At 46.3% G+C, this 25,376-nt stretch overlaps 1 protein-coding gene across 1 annotated transcript in view; it reads right to left on the reverse strand.

The window, feature by feature from the left end:
• Positions 1-25,376, reverse strand: part of NRDE2 (NRDE-2, necessary for RNA interference, domain containing) — a 47,846-nt gene that overhangs the window by 7,319 nt on the left and 15,151 nt on the right. Inside the window, exons 4-11 of the mRNA XM_047795576.1 lie at positions 21,151-21,300; positions 13,980-14,430; positions 12,573-12,978; positions 11,107-11,240; positions 8,042-8,162; positions 4,859-5,037; positions 2,293-2,679; positions 338-1,266 (exon numbers count right to left, since the gene is read on the reverse strand). Of these exons, the coding sequence (XP_047651532.1) occupies positions 338-1,266; positions 2,293-2,679; positions 4,859-5,037; positions 8,042-8,162; positions 11,107-11,240; positions 12,573-12,978; positions 13,980-14,430; positions 21,151-21,300 (2,757 nt within the window). The remainder of the gene's footprint in view (positions 1-337; positions 1,267-2,292; positions 2,680-4,858; positions 5,038-8,041; positions 8,163-11,106; positions 11,241-12,572; positions 12,979-13,979; positions 14,431-21,150; positions 21,301-25,376) is intronic.

The following is a 25,376-nucleotide window of genomic DNA, read 5'->3' on the forward strand; positions in this document are numbered from 1 at the left end:
CAGAGCCCATGTTCTTGGCCACTATGCTTTTCTACAGCTTCTCGGACACCTGAAGCCCTGGCAGTCCCCACTCAGGCACCATAAGCTACATTCAGGATCCCAAAAGGCACAGTCTAGGAAGAAAGCCACAAAAGCTTCTAACAAAAACTGCTGCTGCTGGCAAGTCTCTAATTACTTTTTCAGTGAGTTATTCTACGCCCTTGAGCCCACCCACAGCAGGTGTTCCAGGGCCTGGCCCACACTCGTTTCTGCATTCCTGAGGCCTGGCAGGCAGCGGGCAACCAGCAAGCATTGCTTAATGGTTTGTGGACACATGAACAAAACGCTCCGTCATTACCTCTGCACGGTTTCCACCAGGCTTTTCCTCATTCTCTCAGCTTCAATTGCAAACAACCATGGCTCCAAGGGTTTGGCAGACCTGGTCACTGTGTTGAAGAATCTTCTGGTCTTACCGGCACTGTGGGACTTATTCTGAATCTGTACATATGACCTCCAAAGAACCTGGTTGCCAGGATACAACTGTAGAGCCTCCGAGAGAGCCTCTCGCAGAGGAGCCAGAGGGTAGACGCTGACTTTCATGTGGAATCTGAGCAGGCTTGTGTGCATCAGGGCGGCAGCCTCAAGGACACCGCTCAGGCTCTGAGGGCTCGAGCTGCCCTCCAGGCCACAGCCCTCTGAGGACACAGAACCCTTGAGTTTCGCAAACACCTGCTCATATATCCGCACAGCAGCATCAATCCCAGTGGTCAAATACTGGAAAAGCATAAAGCATTTAACCAAGCTAACCAGGCGGTTGGAGGAATCAGGGGGAGCTGGATTGGAGAGAGAGCCCTCCCCCAAACAGTCCTGCAGCGCGTGCTCATAAGCCTTCCGAGCTTTCAAAATGTGAACAGCCAAGACCTGCCCCGTGTAAGGCCCGTAGGGCCCGTTCTCGGTCAGTCTGGTCAGTATGTGGACAGCTCGGGCTGTAGCGGCCCCTCTCATGTCAGGCAGCAGCTCCACCTCCAGCTCAGCATAGAGGAGACTCAGCTCACAGAGCTCGTGGTCCTTCAGTTCTCTGCTCCCTGCTATGCTGAGTGCTGTATCGAAAACTTTTCTGGCATCTTCTGTGTTGCCGAGCAGCCACTCCAGGTGCGCATATTGCTTCCAGAGGCAAAAATTGTTGCGGTTGTCTGGCTCCTTAAGGAGATTCTTGGCTAGTTTTTTGCAGTTCTTTCCTTGTGACTTTAATCTCTTCTTGTTTTTAGTGTGCAGACACCAAATGACCTAAGAAGACAAGAATGACTCCAAGTGCTCTGTGGGGTTAAAGCAATCCCTTTGTTCTACAGCGTCTAGGCTGCCTTCCTTCGTCATGTGTTTTGGTAAACACTTAGGCTCTCTGAACCGGGAAACAAATCAGGATTTTACCAAAGCCATAGGTGCCCCCAAATGAACATATCCAGCTTTCCAACCAAAACCTCTATAAACAAGGCTTACATACTTCAAATGCTCTTCTCCAAACGAAGGTGACCATAAGATTTTACCACTTTTTTCTTTTTTTTTGTCTTTTTTATCTTTTTAGGGCTGCACCCACAGCATATGGAGGTTCCCAGGCTAGGGGCTGAATCGGAGCAATAGCCGCAGGCCTACACCGCAGCCACAGCAATGCCAGATCTGAGCTGCATCTGCAACATACACCACAGCTCATGGCAATGCCAGATCCTTAACCCACTGAGCAAGGCCAGGAATCGAAGCTGCGTCCTCATGGATGCTAGTCGGGTTTGTTAACCACTGAGCCACGATGGGAACTCCTAGCAGACACTATTTAAGTAATACAGCCTGGTGTGTGCAACCTGCAGTTAAAGGATCAGAACTTTGGGTGTTAAAATTCAATACTACCTGGTGGCCAGGAGAGGGCAGAAGAGTCAACCCTAGAGGAATTTTGCAGATAATAGCTATAAAGAGCAGGGTAAGTAGCTTATTTTATCTATTTTAATAAGCCCCTAAATCCTCTAACCCTGCTTAAGCTTAAGCTCTGTTCTTGACACTAACTGCTCACATAATCACGGACATCTGGTGATAAAGAATCAATGCAACAAACAGCTCCCACCACTGACCACTGATGAGCTGGGCTTTGCTCTCCTCTTCCCAGGGCCCCTCAGAAGGGACAGCCACAACCCCAGGGCCTATTGGGACCCTGAAGAAGGATGGCTGTGGCCCAGTGCCCTGAAGAACACCAGCGCCTGGCCATCCCACCTACAAACAGCGGCAGGAAATGAGGCCCCCACATGGGGGGGAGGATGCCGGAGTTACCTTTGCGATCTCGTATCGTAACCAGGAGAAGCAGAGCTGAGACCTCTCCGTGCCTGAAAACAAAGGCATCACAAGGTGGAAGACGTTGCGGATGAACTCCTCGCCCTCTCGATGGTGACCCCTGGTCCAGCGCCGGCAACCTAACTGGTCCGTGCGGCCGACACAGCTGATGCCAGAAAATGAAAGGTTGAGGAAAGTCAAGGGCCTTTCATCATAAAGTCCATTATCAAAGATGCTGTTCTCATCCATGGCCAGATAGAGGCAAGAGGCTGGAGGGCTAAAGCCAGAAGGCACACCCAAGAACTGCAGAAAGGCCGAGATCAGCTGAAACTGAAGATCCGGGCTGGAAAGTCGGATCAGAGACTGTCCAATATCATCAAACAACACCTGCAATGAAGACAAAGTCAAGTGACATAATGCAACAAACAAACCTTCAGGTTTTCCCACAGTTCTTTTCATACGGATGTACTAACGAGTTAACATTATTCAAATTACATTTTAAACAGACAGAACGTAGGTTTCTTCCGCAAGATGCAAAAAAGCTAGAGGCCTCCAAAGGCGAGCTGAGGTGGGAGGGTAAGTGCTGGGAGCCCCGCAGTGCCGGCAGCACCCACACCCCTCCTGGGGGTCCTCTGGAGGAGGGAGGACCAAAGCAGAAACTTCCAGAGGAGCCTCACGGAGTCATAGAAAATCTAGAATCACACTCACTTCTGAGAACACACATAACCGCTTTTGTAGTTGCTGTGGTAGGTTATGGCTGTGAAGTTTTTTTTATTTTTAAGGTAGGAGATAAGAACCTTACTTTTTTGTGGTTTCTTTGTATAAAACTCCTTCAGGAAATGAAAAATATGCTTGAAAATACACAAACAGCAGCAAGGTAAGAGGGAAACTGCGGGAGCAATGGACCCTGTTGAGAGTAATTATAAGAGCCTGACACTAACTGTAACATTCGTAGCTGATTTCACGTAATAACTTTAAAGTCGAAGGCCACAGAAACTACACTATGTCCCAGGTCTTGCTTACCTGACTGGTCTCTGTGGCCCTCAGCAAAGAGGAAATCAAAACACAAGCATAATAAACTGGACCACCTGGGACTCAACTTATCAAAACCATCAATTAATCAGGACGCTCTTCTCCTCCAGGCTTTGACTAGAAAAAAAAAAATCTAAGAAATAGTTCACAGCAGTAGCTTGCTCTCAAAACAGGCTTCTAGAAAACCCCCCAAAATGCTGAGCCTTGAGGACTAACTTCTGAAGGGCAACCACGAACTCTGTAGAACCCTCGAACACCGAAGATAGATGCCACCCACTCTTCCCGAAACTTCAGTTCGGCTGGGCAGGAAGCTCAGGTGCTGACTGGCTTCCGTGAGCTCTCGAATCTCCCCCGAAGGCTGGTTCCTCCTTCCTGCCCCGAGGCCACCTTTTTCCTTCTTCCCAATCCTGTGTCCTACTTGTCGTCTAGCCACCGTATTCACCACCGTCGGACATGCCAGGCCCTCGGGAGCCTTCACTCATGCTGACCCCTCTGCCTCAAGCCAAAGCTCCGGCATCAAAGATTCACTCAACCTCCGGGGCTATTAATCGAGTGCTCAGCACAGGGCAGTGTCATCCAGGCACGGGTGACTCAGCAGTGAAGAGAAAGGGAACAATCCCCACCCTCCCGGCGCATGACTGGTGGGAAGCAAGCACATCAAAGCTCACGGCCTTGCTGCTGTACACCCTCAGTCTGCACCTGTGACCTGTCCCATGCCAAGCAGCACACAGTGGACCCTTAAACAGCACAGGTGTTAACTGGGCAGGCCCACTCACACCTGAGTGTTTTCAGTAAATAGGTACCACAGGACCATGAGACTCACGGGTGGCTGGATCCGCGGCTGCGGAACCGTGGATACGGAGGGCCGCCTGCAAAGTTAGAAAGGGGTTTTTGACGGCTTGGGGGTCATTGTTCCAGAGTCAAGTGTAGCTGGTATCTTGTCAGAGTGGTTCAATTACAAGTATCAATGTAGAATCCCTTTATTTTCATGTAAAGCCTCCAGAGCTGCTGACCACTAGGCACCAAGTAGCAGGTCCCCAGAAAACGCTAGTTCCTCCCCAGCATGACGAGCCATACACCACCTGTCCCAACCTGGCCTCCACCTCCTGTATCTCTTGATTTCCAGAGTCAAACCTACCCACACATCCTCAGGGATCCAAGAGTGGGTAGGAAAAGCGTCCAGGACAGTGATTTTGAATTTTCAAATCCTGAGCCCTCAGGCTTCGGTGGGAAAAATTAACTCAACAGCCTGGAAGACCATCTCCAGAGAAGCGACCACACAAGAGCCGACCCTCCTCCTTGGGGACAGAAAGGATCAGGTCCAGCACCTCTACGCTCCCCCCACCACCAGCAGCCAGGGAAACCTACTCTGGTTTTCGGTGAGAGGGCGATTTGTGTAGACAGAAGCAGGCCAGCATCTCCCAAGCCAGGCAGGTGCTCCGAGAGCCCAGCTGCCTCCTTTCAGGGACCCAAAGCCCAGCGGGAATGTGGGAAGAGCAAGCCCTGGCGGCTGGGGGGAGGGGCCGGTACTCACCTGTCTCTCTGGATCCTCACAGTCTTCCTCCGTCTGCTTCTTGGTCTTATCAGGGCGCCACGGCCGCCAGTGCCTCTGGTCCCGGGACCGCTCAGCAGCAAGCCAGATCTGCCACCTGGGCAGAGTCTTATCTTTAATTTCCTGGTCGTCATCTTCTGGTTCATCATCATCATCATCATCTAAAAGCAAGAATAAAACTTCTAGTGCAACTAACCAGCAAAGAGAACCATCATCAACCTTTAAATCTACCTGCTCTGCCAGCCACAGGGCTGGGTACCTGGAATGCCAAGATGAGCAAGAGCCAGGCCCGGCCTCACTGGCATTTAGGGACTTTCCTATAATCAAGTTCTCAGGGAAAAAACCAGCAGGTGAGCTGGTGAAATCAGATGGGTGAAACATTCTAAAGCTGTGCTAATGTGGTAGTTACTAGCTGCATGTGACTCACTGGGCACCTGGAGTGAGCTGGTAGAATAAATGAATGTCTAGTTTTACTTCAACTAATTTTATTTATTAGTCGTATTTTTAATCTTTTTAGGGCTGCACCCGCACCACATGGAGGTTCCCATGCTAGGGGTCAAATGGGAGCTATAGTTGCTGGCCTACACCACAGCCACAACAACGTGGGATCTGAGCTGCATCTGCGACCCACACCACAGCGCACGGCAGTGACGGATCCTTAACCTACTGAGCAAGGCCAGGGATCAAACCTCCGTCCTCATGAATGCTAGTCAGATTCATTTCAGCTGAGCCACAGTGGGAACTCCAATTTTAACTAATTTTAATTAAAATAGCCACATGTGGCTAGTGGTATTGCACAACACAGTTCTAGAATGCTAAATGACATTTAATGACATCACTGGTTTAAATTTTTTTTCCTTTTTTAGGGCTGCGCCCAGGGCATATGGAAGTTTCCAGGCTAGGGGTTAAACTGGAGCTGCAGCTGCTGACCTAAGGCAACAGCTCATGGCAACGCCAGATCCTTAACCTACTGAGCAAGGCCAGGGATCCAACCTGCGTCCTCATGCTTAGTGGTTGGGTTCATAATCCACTGAGTCACAACAGGAACTCCTGGTTTGGATTTTCTTAAGCTATCGGAATTTTTAGTCGTTTGTTTGTTCACTTGTGTGTCAGGATTTTAAACCCAAGAGTCTACCCAAATGCTCTTCTGAATTTCTCAAAGAAAACTAAAATTTATTAATCTATCACTTTCTTCTAAAGACCTACATTGGAAGTAATCCTTTAACCACACTGAGAATGTTACTATAAGAAAAATTATTCCTGTTGAGTCAAACATCAGACTTAAATACCTGAATTTATTAGATTAGGAATTTGAAAGATTATATGGTTTTGGACAGACATATATGCGTAACAATTACAGACTAACAGGAAGGGAAGGTAAGCAGGAAGAAATGGCCATGATGTATGATGAAGCACTTCAGAATCGATGACAAATACCAGCCACTCTCCAAATGCCAACCTTGTCGGGATGGACCAAAAAACTTAAAACCAAAAACAGTTATCCATTAGTTTTCTGAAAACTTTCAGTCTTTCTCCTGACAGTGGGTTTTTGAGGACTCCCATCACGTTCATCAGAAAGAAATTCATTAAATTCAGAAGATTCTTTACCACAGAAACTTTGCAGGGAACGCAAGTACCAACATACATCCCTCATCTGACATTAAAAATCAAGGTTTCAACACCTGGATCACCTTTCTGAGAAAATTAACTTTACTTCTGACTACGAGTGACTATTAGACATTTGGACATTTATCAGAGAAGTACGTTAACTCGGTATCTGTTCATTCCTATGAGAACTCTATCCCCAAAGGCAAGCAGAATAAACTTTAGAACATACCCTGCTCTGTAAGAGTCCTGCTCATTAACAAAACACAGAAACAAAAACAAGCTAAAAACAAGAAATATGCTGAGTCGGTCACTCAGAGAAGGAAGAGTTACTACCCGAAGCTTTCTATCTCAGTAATGCTTCGTGTGGTCTTACACGACGCATGGCTAGAAGGGCAACAGCTACTTCCATTTTGCCCTGTAGGTTATGTTTCTTCATACAGGAAACCAGTGGCGTCAGCATGAAGGGCAGTCCCAGCTCTTCTTGGAAAGGACACTCAGGGAAGTCAGCTGAGCCTCTGACAACCCAGATGTCAGAAGGCATGACCTTCACCAGGCAGTGCTACCCAGAGCTAAGCCACCCCAACACCTGAAGGCACCCCATCTCAAGTGGAGATGGGGATGCCAGCTGGTCTGGAGCTCTGCACTGCCGGGCCGACCTGAGCTATGCCCAAGTTCCCACTTCTCAGCTGAGGGAACCAAGGCCTAGAACAATCACATCTGGTAGAGGAGGCTGGCGGAGCCCAGCCTCTCCCCCGCTCACATTTTCAATAAAACCAGAAGAGAAGCAATTCCTGAATAGCTGAGAGCTGCCCTGTCCAATTCAACAGCCATCAGCATGAGGCCACCAAGCACTTGAAAGTGGCTGGTCTGAGTGAGATGTGCTCTAAGTGTAAAATACACACCAGAGGTCAAAGAGTTCATACAGGGGGAAAAAGACGGCAAAATAGCTCGTTACTTTTAAAATACTGACGACATGTTTAAATGTTAAACAAAATACATTATCAAAATTAACTTTACCTGTTTCTTTTTACTTTTTTAATGTGGCTACTAGAAAATGTGAAGTTACACATGTGGCTTGAGAATTATATTTCTGTTGGCCAGGGCTGCCTTGGAAGTGTAACCTGGAAAGTACTTTGCAGTCACTTAGAATGAGTTTTATAAACGCTAGTTAATAATTATATTATTCCTAAAAAGGCAAGAATTTTTCTAAGAATCTGTACAGTATCAAGAAAACAAAAAGACTGCCTTAAATACACATAAAAATGGAGTGGGGGGAGCAGCAGATTAGCAACGAAATTACTAATCAGAAGCAACCCACAAAAGGAAAAAGGAAAACTGCTTTCTTTGGAAAGAAATTCAAGCCCCCACAGTATATGCACTCTATGGAAACTCTAAGGGGAAGAAAGAGTCTATTCTCCTAGGTCATCTGCTTAATATATTTTTAAGATATTGATGTTTGTATAAGGTTCTTAAGCTAAACAGCTATTATATAAACAACCCATGAAGGCATGAAAACAAATCCTAGAAGATTCACATCTCAGCTGAGAGGCGCCTCACCTGGGCTGATGACCACCCAGCCGCCCCGCTCCTGCTGGTGCATCCAGGCTCTCCAGCCGCGGGCGCCCTTCTCCCCAGCTCGGGGCTCTCCACTGTCCCAAAAGGGCTCAAAGAATTCCACCTGTTCAGGTTTAAAATACAGAGGTTTAGCATAACTGCCAAGCCACTGGGCAAAATAAGGGAAGACTGGCATAAGAGGGGCTTATGATTCTTGAAATCTTGCTTGTCATCATTCTTGGGAGTACACATATGACACATGTGCCAAAACAAACAAATCAGGCAGCTGCCAAGACGGGCCCCTGTGACCCTATTCCCTACCCCGGCCTCATGCAGTACACAGTCACTCGCGGGAGTGGGGGCTGAACCTGGCAACTCCTCCCAACAAACAGAATGTGGCTCAAGGTGACAGGAAGACACTTCTGAGATCAGGTTACAAACAGACTGGCCCAGCCCATGGAGAGGGACCTGCAGCTGACAGGAGAGCGCTAGTTTCCCGGTTCTGACCCTGGTAGGCCGGTCTCACCAGGGACTGTAGCATGGCCGGCTCCTCGAAGGCACAGGCCCCCTCTAATACCTGAAGTCATGCTGCTTTCAAGATGGGAAGGAGTTTCAAAGTCCCCTCAACTTTTTTTTTTTTTTTTTAATTGACATCTAGTTGACTTACAATATTGTATTAGCAAAGTTTCAACGGGACAGTGTGCTCCTGAGGGCATGACCACATCTCACTTATAGCATGTCCCCAACAGCCGGCATAGTGCCCAACACACAGCAGGAACTCAGCAAACGTTTGCTGGCTGAACGCGGTGGGTACCCAGTGAATACAAAGGCCCGCGAGTTAAAGCCTGGGCCCTCGCTCATGTGTCTGGCCATTACGCAGGGTGTGGGAGCAGCTGGGGCGGTGGCAGTGGTGGGGGGGATGGTAACTCCCCATGGAACAGAATGTGTGCATGACAATGAACTGCAAAGTGACTGTGTTATCACCTGACAGACGCCGAAAGGGAGCCAATGGTGGAAGCTTCTGTGAGAAACCTCTTGAAGGGTTCCAAAGGGCAGGAGCCCGGGGGAGTGCACACAAGCCTGGAAGCCAGCACGTCCAGGACGGGAGAGCCACGGAGGGCAGGGCCCTGTGCCCCGAGAGCACGGCGGCCACTCAGCAAGGCGCCTGGCAGGGCTACGACCCCTCTTTACAAGTTCTGCTCTTATAAAGGGAGGGAAGAAGGCACACTCAGGAAGGGTTTTTTAACAGTGTGATAAATGGTTATAACCAATGTATTTATTCCACAGAAACACAGACCAGTAACACCAGACTGCCTGTTTTATGTCATTCTACTGTGTCTGGGGTAAGAATGTCTCCCAGTTATAAAGATACAGAAGGTCGTTAAATGAAAGTTTCAAGTTGTCATGTAAATGCTTTGAAACTACAGACCTCCTAGTCACTGGGTGCCTTGTGTTCAGCTCTGTGCCGACAAGCGCTGAGTCCCTCCTCTGGGTTGGGAACATGTATGAAGTTGAGATATGGGCACTTCTGTGAGAGCATTTAAAAACCTCGAGTGCACGGCTCAGTCCTGGATGATGTGTCAGTCCTGGCAGTGCCCTCCCCTCCGTCAGAAACTGCCCTCCTCACAGACGGAGAGCGTCAGCAGGGGGATGCGGGTGAGGGCGATTCTGAGCCTGCCCCCCCCCCACACCCCCGATGCTCCACAGAGGCTAAGAATCACTTCTGCAGCACAGCGTGTTCTTCAAACAGAAAAGCATGTCTTAAAATAACTATGTTATCTGGCTTGTCATACTAATAATCAGTTATACCAATACTATCCAATTTTCTTTTCTTTTTTTGGCTGCACCCATGACATGTGGAAGCTCCTGGGCCAGGGACTGAACCTGAGCCACAGCAATGACTCGAGCTGTTACAGTAACAATGCCAGATCTTTAACCCTCTTGGCCACAAGGGAATTCCTTATCCAATTTTCTTCAACCCAATTTTGTCTAGGAAAAAAAGAGGTTAAAAAACGATGATGATAAAAATAGTCTTTAAGGCAATTCATGAAAACTCCACAAGATGGAGACCTTAGCCTGCCACGACAGACCTTTGAAAGCTCTCCCTAGAGGCAGATATCCTGTCCATCTCCCTCCAGGCCCTCTCTGTCAAGGAGGAAACTGAGTTTTCTTGAGTGGAAAAAGGGAAAAGAGGAGCTCCTGTCGTGGCACAGGGGTGAACAAATCCGACTAGGAACCATGAGGTTGCGGGTTGGATCCCTGCCCTTGCTCAGTGGGTTAACGATCTGGTGTTGCCGTGCGTGAGCTGTGGTGTAGGTCGCAGACGCGGCTCGGATCCCATGTTGCTGTGGCTCTGGTGTAGGCTGGCAGCTACAGCTCCGATTAGACCCCTAGCCTTGGAACCTCCATATGCCACGGGAGCAGCCCAAAGAAATAGCAAAAAGACAAAAGAAAAAGGGAAAAGAAAGTTTTCTTATATGGATAGCTCTATGGTAAGGTTTTTTTGGTTGCTTCATGTCACAAATATTGGCAACGTTCACTCATCATCTAAATGATTAACCCCTTCCCAGTGAGGATCAGTGCTGACAAAGCAACAACATGGACTTTCATTTGCAACTCCAGCCAGGATTTGAGGTGGCGGGAAGGTTAACTGGGGGAGAGACCTGAGACCCAGGGTAGAAGGCAGAGGTAGGAGACAGGACCTGTGGTTTAAAGGCGTGATGACTGTTTCCCTAGTGGGCGGGCATAACGGGCATTCAAACAGGGGCCCTAAGTAAGAAAAAAAGGAACGTAAGTGGGTCTTGACATCTGAGGAGGTGGGGGACCTCCTTTCCTCTCTCCATGTTTCACTACTTTCCTTATGGAGTTTATGTGGAATTGCTGGAACATTTCTAAGGAACGAGCCTCAAGAGGACTGATGCAAAGGAGGAGGTAAACATTTTAAGACTACGATCACCACCTCCCATTATCCACACCCTCCCCAAAAGAGCAGGGAGGGAGACAGGGGACAGAGGAGGGGAGGGGAGAGAGGGAAAGGAGGCAGGAGAGGCCCCTGAGCAGAAGCGCACCTGTCCTTTGGTGGGAAGGTCCTTCACACTGTCGGGTTTGAAGAACGTGAAGTCAACCATGGCCTGGAACAGAGAGATGGCCTTCTCGGAATGCCCCGCCTGCCGCAGAAAGTGGCACTGCTGAAGAAAGAGGGCTGGGGGCAGGGAGAGCAAAGGGGAGGAACCGGGTTAACAGCCCTGGAGAGAGCACAACTTCTACAAATACGCAGTCCAACCCCCAGAACGCCTCTTCCCCGAAGTCAGTGACTGCTGTATTTTCAAAGCTGCGAGACATAAGTGCCCTGATTTAAAAGGACTCACAAGAATACTGTGATCAAAGCAGTTATTCTCATTTTTATAGGAAACTATCACAGAACACAAATCATAAAACAAGGCAAGAGGATGGTCTGAATATTGGTTATCAAATATTCAAGAAAAATATTACGACAAGGATGGCATAACATTTTTTTTTTCTCAGAAAGCAAAGATCGGTACTCAGTCGATCACTAGATGGCATTATTCACCCACAATGGTCACCGTGTATTCAGTTAGCTGTAAACAAATCAGGTTTCCATGTTTAAAAACGTCAGTTTATCTTAACTAAGATACAGTGCTATCTACTAAGTAACATTAAGCTAACTGAGCCTATCACAAATGATATCAAATATGAGATATGAGACTCTAAGTCAGCGAGGTAAAAGCTTATTATTTCTGGGACAGTACAGTCCTACTTTAGAAATGAGTAGCAGTATTCAACAGCGGGGATGTGATCAAATAAACACCTGCTATGTGCCAGACACTAGCTAGACTCACCATATATGACCTCGGCAGACATGCACGATACTCCTATAAAGCAGGTATTGTACTACTGTTGCTGAGAGAGAAACCAGAGCTCAAACAGGATGAGAGACCTATCCAAGGTCACAGCAGAAGCCAGTGAAGGACAAACCCAGGATTCAAGTCAAAAGTGATGCACTCCAGCTCCTGCACAACATGCGGTCTCCTGGGTCTCGTTACTGGACAAAATGTATATTCTGGTCTCCTTCGGGACACGCCGAAAATGTTAACAGTATAACAACACCAGTAGCCTGTATTTATACAGCGATCCCCAGCCAGTCAGGGCACCCCACAAACATTATTCCCTCATAACTGAGTGAGGTGAACAGTACAGGCATCTCAACAGATAAGGCCATCGAGAGCTAGAGTCGTTAAGAGACCTGACTACATCTACTTGGCTAATAAATAGGTAAGCTGAACTTCTGGTCTGGTGATATCTTCCCAACTCTACTGGCTCGAATGCCCCCCACCACTAAGAAGTCGGAGGGGAGAACCTGTTAATCAAAAGGAGTCATAACACTTTTTTAAACATCAGTTTTATCAACTTAAACTTTTCTAAAACGAGCCAAAAACAAATCCTCAATTTCAACTAAAGCCAAAAGAAAGCACAGTTCCTCCCACATAAACAGATCTGGTCACCATGTCCTTACCAAACATGGCCTCCTCGGTGCCAGGCAGCTCAGGGTGAGATAAGATGCTGCCGTCCTTCACAGCAGACAAAGTGCTCAAGCATTTTCCGTAAAGACTCTGAATTTTGGAGATGGAGAAGGTGCTGAACTGACTCTGGCAAAAGAGAAGGTATTTCTGCCAAAGGGCTGTGTTGTTGGGATGTAAAAATATCAGCTTCTGCCACTCTTTGACCAGAGTGGAGGGTTCCCAGAACTCAGTGCAGAGCCTCAGCTTGGCGAGTTTCAGCTCCACGCTGCTCTGGTTGCTCTCGATGGCCCGCTCCAGAATGGCCAGCTTCTTCTCCAGGACCAGCCGCAGGGACCGCTTCCGCTTCTCCTGCTCTCCTTCCTCGATGGCATAGAGGCCCGGACTTTTCATGACCTCATCCTCAACAACAAAAACACCAATTTGCAAATTTACAAACGTAGAACTGGGGGAGCCTGAGGATTTCAACCTGCTTGCAGAGTGACTGACAAGCCCCAGAGAGCTCCTCACTTCTGAAAAGGAATTGTTATTCAGACTAGTATGTCTGATCTTGGGTTTATTTCACCTAATTTTCCTGTTCATTCTCCATTTTTTTTTTTACTTTTTATTTTTTTGTCTTTTTAGGGCTGCACTTGTGGCATATGGAGGTTCCCAGGCTAGGGGTCCAATCGGAGCTGTAGCCACCGGCCTACACCACAGCCCCAGCAACACGGGATCCGAGCCGCGTCTGCAACCTACACCACAGCTCACAGCAACGCCGGATCGTTAACCCACTGAGCAAGGCCAGGGATTGAACCCGCAACCTCATGGTTCCTAGTCGGATTCGTTAACCACTGCGCCACGACGGGAACTCCGGAAGCCGTTTCTTACTCCTGAGTGGCAAGTCACGCCCTCATTCCACCCCCAAATTACACATGACAGCACTCTGGACCCAGACGGCACTTGCCCTTCACATGTCCATCTGCCTCGTGGGGCTGCGAGCAAACCAGGGTGAGGGCTGTATTCTGCTCATTTTTAGAGGTCCAGCGCCAGGGCTCCTCACAGGGACCCAAAGACAGCTGCAGAGGAAACTAGTCTGCCCAAAATTAGGAACGACTTTTTTTTTTTTTGTCTTTTTGCTATTTCTTGGGCCGCTCCCACGGCATATGGAGGTTCCAAGGCTAGGGGTCGAATCGGAGCTGTAGCCACCGGCCTACACCAGAGCCACAGCAACACAGGATCCGAGCTGCGTCTGCAACCTACACCACAGCTCACGGCAACGCCAGATCGTTAACCCACTGAGCAAGGGCGGGGACCGAACCTGCAACCTCATGGTTCCTAGTCGGATTCGTTAACCACTGTGCCAAGACGGGAACTCCAGGAGCGACTTTTTAAGGGAAGTGAACTGGGACAGCACAACTCACCTGAAAAGCAACAAATGCCATCCACAGCTGAATATCCCGAGGGTTCTCCCGAACCTTCCTGTTAAACTCCTCCACCTTGGCCTTCAGAAGCGCACTCTCTCTGTCGGGCTGTGCGTCTGGCTGCTGGGATTCTTGCTCGGAAGGACCCTGTCCTTGTAACCACTGCGTGGTGGCTTGATCATAAATCCCCAGAGGGTTCAACCAAGTTGTAACAGGAGAAACCACATCCTCTGAGCTCTCCACTGGGATAAACGAGATTGGCTCCGACGACAGAAGTTCAGTTTTACTGCTAATGGCAACTCCATCAATGTTCATTAATCCCACGTTCTTCTTTGTAAAATAGCGCTCCACGTGCTTGTGTGAACGCTTCTTTTCCATGGAAGTCCCCTCCCAAGAGATACACTGCTTCTTAGGGTTAATGCCAAGGCAGGAGTCTCCTTTCCTCTTGTATCTTATTATGTGAAAAAGGAAATAACTTGTTAGGCAAATTAACTACATATATTCAAATCCACCTTGCCTTCAAATTATTTCCATTTAGAGAAATACAAGGATTAGCAAGCAACTTTTTCTGCCCTTTTGACTTATTCCTCTAACACAACTCTTCGTTAATGTCTCATGAATTTAAGATCAGGCCTGTCTTCCAGATCTCAGTAACGTGTATCCTCCTGGAGCTTCATAAAGTCCTGTCTCATACATTATGTCATTTGATCATCACAATCACGTGTGCCAGGCAAGGCGGCAATCACCACCTCCTCTTTCACATTATCCCTAAATGAGGATGCTGAGACCTCAGGTGACACTAGGTCATCTGTCCCCTCAGCCAGTCCTTCTTCCTCAGTACTGTCTTATGTCTCTGCTTAAGAAGATAAGGGAGAGGTCCAAGATTCTTTTTTCAATCCTGAAACAAAGTATGTCAAATAAAATTACATTTGGCTATTTTCTACCCTACAGGAAAAGAGGCTGGGTTCTAAAATGCTTTTATGGCTCGTGTAGGCGTCCCCAGAGTTATAAACACATGACTACTGAACTGTGCATGTTTCTGTATGTGTGTTATACAAACAACCCAATTTAAAAATGGGCAAAAGATCTGAACAGAAATGTCACAGAAGACACGAATGGCCAATAAACACACGAAAAAGGGCTCAACATCATTAGTCATCAAGGAAATGTAAATTAAAGCCTCAATCAGATATAGCACATACCCACCAGGACCACTAGAATTAAAAAGCCTGACAAGGCCAAATGCTGGCAAGGGATGTGGGGAGTAGCGGGGACTCTACTCTGCTGCTGGTGGGAATGTAAACTGGAACAATCACTTTGGAAAAAGGTCTGGCAGTTTCCTAAAAAAAAAAACAAAAAACTAAACACAGACCTACCCTATGACCCAGCAATTCTATTCCTAGGTATTTACCCAAGAAAAAGGAAACCACATGTCTACACAAAGAACTGAGTACAAACGTCCTCAGCAGCTTTACCTGTAACAGCCAAATCCTGGGAAAAGTCCATGTGTCCATCCACAGAAGAATGGAGAAACAAACGGTGGCATGGCTGTGCAATGGACTACCACCAACAGGGACAAGGAACAAACCACTGATGAACGCCACAGCGTGGATGAAATGTGGCAAAACATTACACCACATGAAAGAAGCCAGACCCAAAAGAGTTCACACTATATGATTCCATTTATACGAAATTCTAGAATAGACAAAAATAATTGATGGTGGAAAAAATGAGAACGGTAATTTTCTCTGGGGAGGTGGGGTGTGGAGGAGTGGAAAGGAGCCTGAGGAAACTTCAGGGTCGTGGTGATGCTCTCTATTTCCACAGGTGTCTGGGTTATACAGATACATGCACTGGTCAAAGGTAGCAAATAAGGATGCATATTATTAGACTGTATATAAATTTTAAGTCAAAAGAAAAAAACAAATCAAACTCTGGTTAATGATTCATACACCAAAGTATTTAGAGGGCAGTGTGTTGATTTCTGCAATTTACTATGAAATGCATCAAAAGAATAAGATGGGCAGTTCCTGTGATGGCTCAGAGGAAATAAATCCGACCAGGATCCTTGAGGATGTGGGTTCAATCTCTGGCCTCAGTGGGTCGGGGATCCAGCGTTGCCATGAGCTGTGGTGCAGGTCGCAAATGTGGCTTGGATCCCACGTTACTGTGGCTGTGGTGTAGACCGGCAGCTGTAGCTCTGATTCGATCCCTAGCCTGGGAATGTCCATATGCCACAGGTGTGGCCCTTAAAAAAAAAAGAAAAAAAAGAATAGGATGGGTTGATAGATAGATGAATGGAGAGATATGTGATAAGGCAAGTACCGAAACACAATGCTAGAATGTAGGGTGTGGGTAAATGAGTGCTCACTGTAAAATGCTTTTGATGCCTGCTGCATTTTAAATTTTTGCCACAATAAAATGCTATGGAGAGAAAAAAGCAAGAGAGAAGCACTGCCATCCTTGTCAACTCCCAGAAGGCTCTGCCTCCACCTCCCCCTGGTCCGGCCCCATCATCTCCTTTCCTTCCTCGCTGGCAACAGGTCCCTGAGAAGCGCTCTGCCGGCCCCTGGCTCCTTCACCGCGCGGGTGTGGAGATTCCCACTTCGGAGCAATAGTTTCCCTCACACACACACACGTCTTCTCTCAAAACTTTTCTTTTATCCTCTCTCCCAGTTCCCCCTGGATTACTTCAAGATAATCTCTCTCCTTTCCACTTATGAATCAAACAATTGAAGCAAAGGGGTGATAAAATAGGTTAAAATAGGTTATATAAGCCTTTCATCCCCTAAGAAATTTTACATTAAAAACTAGACTTGTTCTCCTTAATTACTTTTTTATTTTCACTAAAAATGAACAGTATTTTGGATGCTCAAATAACCTCTTAAAAATGTTTACTGAGTTTTCTGACTTTAAAATTGTATTTTGTAGAACTGATTTTAATAACATCCTTTTTTAACAAATTAGATGAAAATGATAAAGGAGAAAAAAGAAAGTGACATTATTCAGTGTCAACTTTTAATGTGTGTATATACATACATATTTATTTACATATACACATCCTTTTTAAAAACAGCTGATATATAGCTTGAGGCTTTTAAGCCTCCCTACTTTTAAGCATTTCCTCACATTGTTAGTTTTAGAAAATACAATTTTTATTGGCTTCAAACTAGTTCACCGGAAGATACTCTATTTTCCTATTGCTGGATATTTAAGTTGTATCCAATTTATCATTATCATAGAATCTTAATAATTGGACAGGACCTAGGATGTAATTTAATTCAACAGTCCCCCCCCAAAGGCATTTTTCCTATAAAATCCTTATCAAATAATCAGCTAGTCTTCACTTGAATAATTCCAGAGGTAGGGCCTCCCACTTTGTTGGGAGGTTCAGTGAATGATATTGCATGTATCTAATTTAAATAAATTCTGGAGTTCCCATCATGGCTCAGTGGTTAACGAATCAGACTAGGAACCATGAGGTTGCGGGTTCGATCCTTGGCCTTGCTCAGTGGGTTAAGGATCCAACGTTGCTGTGAGCTGTGATGTAGGTTGCAGACAAGGCTCGGATCCCGAGTTGCTGTGGTTCTGGTATAGGCCGGCGGCTTCAGCTCCGACTGGACCCCTAGCCGGGGAACCTCCATATGCCCCGGGAGGGGCCCAAGAAATGGCAAAAGACAAATAAAATAAAATAAAATAAATTCAGAAAAGGAGGGAGGAAGGGAAGAGGAGAGAAGAGGGAAAGGAAAGATTGCAGAAGAGAGTATATTTAAGTCAAGTTCCCAATTCTGTCCTGAATCCACTTAGTAGCTCTGAGCCCCGGAGCGAGCTGGGCAACATAAATTTGCCTTTCCTTCCATGAACTCAAATTCACACCTGCCTTCTCAGTGTCTGGCCTACCTAGGTCCAAATTCCAATTTCACCATTTACTAACGGGGTGACTGTGATCAAGTTTTAAAAAACAAATACACTGTGCCTCGGCTTCCTCATCTGTAAAACAGGGACAACAACAGTCACTGTGTCACAGAACTGCTAGGATGATCCAAAAAGTTTATATATGTAAAGTCTTTAGCCATACAGTAAGGGCTAGATAAAGTTTAAATTGTTATTATTATTTCATACAACTTGGCTCCTAAACATAAGCCAACTATTTCATCTGGTGTGTAGCCAAAGAAACAAGAATCTCTTCCAAAAATGGAGGAAAAGACTAGCTGAACTTCACTGACAGATAGTATATTAGTCCTAAGGAATTTTCCAAAGGTACTGTTACACTCACTTTAGAACCCAACCCCTTTCGCCATGATGCTCCAACACACACCACGTCACTGCTGGGACGCTCACACTGTCCGAGCCGCTTTCATGTGGAGCCAAATCCTGGCTCTGCCTTCCCAAGTTACACAGAGCACTGCCAACCCACCTTCCAAAAGATAGTCCGACAGAGCTTGCGAGACAGCGACCACATCCCTGATAGAGGCCGAATGCCCACAAGCCCTCACCTAAGGCTCACATAACAGTGTTAGCCATGCGTCTGCTCACCTTGCTCTCAGTGCCCTGGGTTTGTCAGTATCTCTCCAAAAAGGCATGAAGATTCAGTGCCTGACACCGTCTTGCCACCGCCCTCTGACCAGCAGAGACTGCAGGGGACCAAGACCTTCCTAACCTTCCATACTACGAGCTGTTCAGCTGTTTCCCAGCAAGACCTACCTCACTTAAGCGTTAGTGAACTACCAGGAAATCGCCCACGCCCTAAGCCCTTCGGAGTCGTCTCTCTGCGGATGTATGAAGTTGTCTCTAACTAGTCTTCTGAGTAAGGTCTGAGCCACTCATTAGAGGAGGCTCAAGAGCTACTCTCCATTAATAGTTTTCCCTTTTTTATCTATTACTAAATAATAACCCTTTATATTGCATATCATATCTAATTCCGTAACAAATATTTCTGATATTTGAGTGCAGGGTGCAGGAGGAGTTCTAATCCCCAATTCAGAAATGATGAAATGGAGGCTCAGAAGGGTCGAAGGGTGTGCCTAGGATTACATTACGAGTCAATGGCAAAGGCAGGATGGCCAGACTTTTCTGTTTCCCGACCTAGAGAATGTCCTACCACACGACCTCTGCAGACAATGAAAGAACATTTGAAGTCACAGCAACGCAGGTTTAAATCTCGTCTCTCCTGCTTCCTGGGTGCACGACCCTGAGAAGGTACTTCATCTCTGAAGCCTGCTTTCCCTCGCTGGCTACATCAGAGTGCCCGCCTCCCACGCAAGCAGCTCTGAGGAGCAGACAGGCTAATGTCAGTGAGGGAATGAGCCCCAGATGGTGCTACATACTGTGTGCCCAGTCAGCCTTGGCTGGGTATCCCATATCTGGGCAAATACTGTGCTGGCATGGAAAGCCACATAAGACTTTAGGGGGCATTAAAATCATGCAAAAATGGGAGTTTCCGTCGTGGCTCAGTGGTTAACAAATCTGAGTAGGAACCATGAGGTTGTGCGTTCGATTCCTGGACTCGCTCAGTGGGTCAAGGATCCAGCGTTGCCATGAGCTGTGGTGTAGGTTGCAGACGCGGCTCGGATCTGGTGTTGCTATGGCTCTGGTGTAGGTCAGCAGCTACAGCTCCGACTGGACCCCTAGCCTGGGAGCCTCCATATGCTGTGGGTGCGGCCCTGGAAAAAGACAATTAAAAAAAAAAATGCAAAAATGTACAAATATGCTTAAATGTGACAATCATTTACTCACTGCCATGAGGATTTAGTGGATCGTATGGAGATATGAATATGCAACAAAAAATAACTGATATAAGCTCATTATAAAGGAAATTTTGGTTGGAATTGCTTATGTGATGAGTGATAAAGTCATGATGAGTGAAAACATGATTAATATGTTTCCCAAAGCAGTGGGAACTAAAATTTACTTTAAAAAGTAATTGGGAGTTCCCGTTGTGGCGCAGTGGTTAACGAATCCAACTAGGAACCATGAGGTTGCGGGTTTGGTCCCTGCCCTTGCTCAGTGGGTTAAGGATATGGCATTGCCATGAGCTGTGGTGTAGGTTGCAGACGTGACTCGGATCCCGCGTTGCTGTGGCTCTGGCATAGGCCGGTGGCTGCAGCTCCGATTCAACCCCTGGCCTAGGAACCTCCATATGCCAAGGGAGCGGCCCAAGAAATAGAAAAAAAAAAAAAAGTAATTGGCCCATAAAGAATGATAATGACCTTCAAAGGCCTTCTCTTGGCCATATAGTCCATGATTCTCTTCCTTCAGTTTTCGTCTATAAGCTATTTGGGAACAGAGACTATTGTATTACTGCTCATTATGTTCCCAACAATGTCTTACAATAAAATACTCAGTGTCTAAAGGGTTTACTGAGGATTCAAATTATTTTGATTGACAGAGGAGAAAACTTTAAACTCATTACTGAAGCAAATATCATCATCTATCTTTAATATTATCTGGTGATGTATTGCTAGAAACATTTTGAAAGAGTCATCACCATTTAATGTCATTTTCAAAAAATGGCATGTGGGGGATGGACAAATAAAAGGCTTTTGTAATTTTTAAGAATGGTGTATAGATTAGATCAAACGCTTTATAGAGTTTGTCACAATTATTTCAAGGTATTCTTATCTGTTTTTTTCTTTTTTTAGGGCCACACCTGCAGCATGTGGAAGTTCCCAGACTAGGGGTCTAATCGGAGCTGCAGCTGCCAGCCTACACCACAAACCACAGCAATACCGGATCCGAGTCACATCTGTGACCTATACCACAGCTCACAGCAACGCCGGATCCTTAACCCACTGAGTGGAGCCAGGGATTGAACCTGCATTCTCATGGATACTAATCAGGTTCGTTACTGCTGAGCCACAACGGGAACTCAAGGTATTTTTAGATTCATTCATTGAACAAATACCTACTGAACACCTACATCATGCCAAGCACTGGGGCTTAATAAGATTAATCTGACCTGGAACCTGATCTTCAGGTTTAAACTTTTATTTTAGAATGTGTGATTACTCACCTACTACTGTTTATGCCTCAACAACTTAAGAATGGATAAAACCCAAGAGCACCCATAGGGGGTGCAGCTGGCAAACAGACAGAGACAACACTGACAGCTCAGAGGAGAAGGAAGCCACCTCCCCCCAGTGAAAACCAGGAAAGTCACGAGGATGGGTACCTTGCTATATCTCCTCGGTAAAGAGACTTATACTCCCAGTTTGCAGGGTCTGGTTTCTTGTCTGTCCTGAAGGTTTCTCCTGTCAGAGGCTGAATGTCCTCAAGCCAAACAAAGCGACGTCCATTATCAGCAGCAGCATTATTTTCTTGACTGTGAGACAAAGGAAGGTGAGAAAGAAAAAGGGAGAAATATTTTAGATTTAAAAATCTCCCAGTCACATATTTCACATTTCAGAAACATGAAGGTTAAATATTTCAAACTCCATTCGGCATCAAGCACACCTAAGTACATAAGATGTGAACGTGACACAGAGATGGCAAGAGGACACCTACTCTGGAAGAATTAACATAGAGGATATAGGTGCCTTTTGTTTTGTTTTTTGTGGGTTTTTTGCCTTTTGTCTTTTTAGGGCCGCACCCATGGCATATGGAGATTCCCAGGCTAGGGGTCTAATCAGAGCTATAGCTGTCGGCCTTTGCCAGAGCCATAGCAATGCAGGATTCAAGCCTCATCTGTGACCTACACCACAGCTCACGGCAATGCTGGATCCTTAACCCACTGAGCGAGGCCAGGGATCGAAGCCGCAACCTCATGGTTCCCAGTTGGATTCGTTTCCACTGCGCCATGACAAGAACTCCTCTCTTTTTTAATAATTCATTTAAATGATTATAACTTGATCTTCAAATATATTGATAAACAAGTTCTCTTCTAAGAAAGAAAGGAAAGGGAGGGAAGGAGGAAGAAAGATAAGGCTGCCCTTACTTTATCTAACTCATTTGAAAGTGCTCAGATAATTTATTCCAATTCAACTTAACAAGGAAGCCACAGTTCTGTATGGTTCAGTCGTGGAGGCTACTTAGGCATGGGTCTAAGTCTCACGCTTACAGTCCAGGCTCTGTGTAGGGTGTTCTGTTGATATGGATGAACCTCTACATAAACGGCAGAGAGTCGCTGTAAGAGCAAGACCCTTATTTATCCCTTTGAACCAATTTATGAGTTGAAAGACTTTCAGCTCGGATACAAATGGAACCAGTTCCCTAGGAGTCAAATGAAAGGGAGGGATCTGGCATCTAATATCTTTCTTCCTCTAAATTAGTTTGTAATGCTGCTAACACAAGAAGCTGCTCAAGTAGTCAAAACAGTCATTAACTGTTGTTCCATCTTTGTTTTTGGCTCTACTACCCAGATAGAAATAGATTCAAAAGACTTCTAAATCACTCTTGGCTGGGGACACAAGGAATGGTATTTCAGGGACGCATAGTAGCTACTCAATAAATATCTGTTGAACGAAGAAGCATCTCGGGTTAAAATACATGGTGATTCTGGAGTTCCCGTCGTGGCGCAGTGGTTAACGAATCCGACTAGGAACCATGAGGTTGCAGGTTCGGTCCCTGCCCTTTGCTCAGTGGGTTAACGATCCGGCGTTGCCGTGAGCTGTGGTGTATGTAGGTTGCAGACGCGGCTCGGATCCCGAGTTGCTGTGGCTCTGGCGTAGGCCGGTGGCTACAGCTCCGATTCAACCCCTAGCCTGGGAACCTCCATATGCCGCGGGAGCGGCCCAAGAAATAGCAACAACAACAACAACAACAAAAAGACAAAAAAAAAAATACATGGTGATTTTAACATATTCCCTTCGAAACAACTGTGCAGGGTTTTCTGATGACAAAAATCAAAAGGGGCAGCAAAGGGAGAGAAAGGGATGGACACATTCCAGAAAGAAAAGGAAAGCCAGCTAGGGGAAGGGGGGAGGAAGGGCCTGCTGCAGACCACCGCTGGGGAGTAAGAGGCCCTCATCCCTCGCCTACTGGGTACTGCAGTCGGGAAGCGGGATGTGGTCCGGGCTGCACAGGGAAGGACCTGCACCCTGAAAGTGAAGAGCTCATCCTAGGAAATGAAGGTCACAAGAAGCTATGGTCTCTGGGGAAGCTGTCCCCCCGATGACCCTGAATAAGAGCCCCATATGGTACACAACCCCCTCCACCCTGCTGGCCACACACCCGACACCGCTTTCCTGATATCACAGAAGACACAACTCACTAATGTCTTAGTCCTTGTCTGTGCAGAAACAAACAACTCTTCCAGGTCACCTTCCCAGGAAAAGGCTACAGAAGAGAACAGTAAGAAAGTAAAAGACGAAGACAAGAACAACCCACCCTAATCTTAATGGGGATACTCTACAAAACATCAACAAACTTAAAAGTGCATTTGGATCAGAGTTCCCGTCATGGCTCAGTGGTAAGGAAATGGACTAGTATCCATGAGGACTTGGGTCTGATCTCTGGCCCCATTCAGTGGGTTAAGGATCCAGCGTTGCTGTGAGCTGTGGTGTAGGTTGAAGATGTGGCTCAGATCTGATGTTGCTGTGGCTGTGGTGTCGGCCGGCAGCTGTAGCTCCAATTTGACCCCTAGCCTGGGAACCTCCACATGCCTCGGGTGCAGCCCTTAAAAAAAAAAAAAAAAAAAAAAAAAGTGCTACCTAGATTATAAAACCATCGAGAGACTGTAAAGATCACTTCTGATGTGGTTAAGCACAGGCTGAAAATTACTATCTTTCAAGTTCTTATGGTAGTTCTAGTACAGTTTTAGGAAATCCTGTAAAACTCATTTTCCTCAGCAAAAAAAAAAAAAAAAAAGACAAATAGTTAAAGATGAGTCTTCACAACACACAACGATTATGTATTTGCTTTGAAGACATACTAATAAGAATCAATGATCTACTCATCCATTCATTCACAGAACAAAAATGTACTGAGAGTTTATTACACATCAGGTCCTACGCTAACCTCCGGTGGGGAAGAGCATACAAAGGTAAGAAGGGAGGAGTGGCTCTGCCACAGAAATTCAGTCAAATTCAGAATCTTTCTGCTAGACTCCTTTATTTTTCCTTCCTCTAGGGTTACAGGCACAGCACCTGAGACGTAGACAGAGCTAAATAAATCTGGATCCTCTGAGCCACAGAGGCCTGTGGTTCTCCAATGCTGATCTGATAACAAAGGGATCCCAGCAGACCACGTTGTCTGCCTCTGATGGAAACTCCAGCATCAGTGGGACTCATAAGCACCTAACTAAAGCAAATAAGCCCTGAAGGGTCATAAAAATCTTAACAGCACTAAATTTATTAAAGTATGCCTCGAACGGGTACTTAAATTTCCTCTCTTCTAGACCACACGAACGAAGAAAAGAAAAAAGTTAACTGAGGAATGATTCAAGCAGTTTCACCACATACCACGAGTCACACACATGGGACAGTGCCTCCTACGCAGGAGGAGGTCAGACTTAGCAGAGAGGAAAAGCTGTCACTCAGCACCTGCACTGACCAGATCTACAGAACGCTGTGAACGCTATGCCCAGGGCAGACAAGTGAAACACGGGGAGAAAGAAAACCCCCAAGGAAAGGAAGTCGGGGGTCATGAGCCATTCTGTACCTCCAACACAGTGATTCTAAACAGCTGTGAAATAAGGACAAAAGCAATGATTATTTTAAGTGCTACATCAACCTTAACCAGAGAGAGAGAGAGAGCACGCAGGCAAGCACATGCAGGAGCAAACACGGGGCGGGGGGGGGGGGTTGTCTTTTTAGGTCAGTGCCTGAGGTATACGGAAGTTCGCAGGCTAGGGGTCAAATAGGAGCTGTTGCTGCCGGCCTACACAACAGCCACATCTACTTGGGATACGAGCCACATCTGCAACCTACACTACAGCTCACAGCAACGCCAGATCCTCAACCACTTAGTGAGACCAGGAATCAAAGCTTCGTCCTCACAGACACTAGGCTGGGTTCATTACCGCTGAATCACAATAGGAACTCCCAATACAACAGGGGTTTTAATGTGAGTGACTGAAAGGAAGACATGTCAAGAAAGAGAAAGACATTTTTCTCATTCTTTATGAAGGCATGTAAGGAGCTGCCTTGTGGCACAGCGGGTTAAGGATCTAGCATTGTCTCTGCTGTTCGATACCTAGCCTGGGAACTTCCACATGCCACTGGCATGGCCAAAAGAAATAAATAAAAATTTTTTTTAATGTTTTAAAAATTTTAAAACATCGAAATAAATGTGTTAAAACCTTAAAAAATAAAATTTTTAAAATAAAAAATAAATAAATGCATGTAAAACTAAGTAGTGAACTAGCCCATATGCCCAGCAAATGGCACATTCTCTATCTTCCAAAAATCCTGTATACTTTTTGCCGGAACCAGATTTTGACACAATTGTTACTGTGCCTCA

The sequence above is a fragment of the Phacochoerus africanus genome, chromosome 9, assembly GCF_016906955.1.
Source record: "Phacochoerus africanus isolate WHEZ1 chromosome 9, ROS_Pafr_v1, whole genome shotgun sequence".
NCBI lineage: Eukaryota > Metazoa > Chordata > Mammalia > Artiodactyla > Suidae > Phacochoerus > Phacochoerus africanus.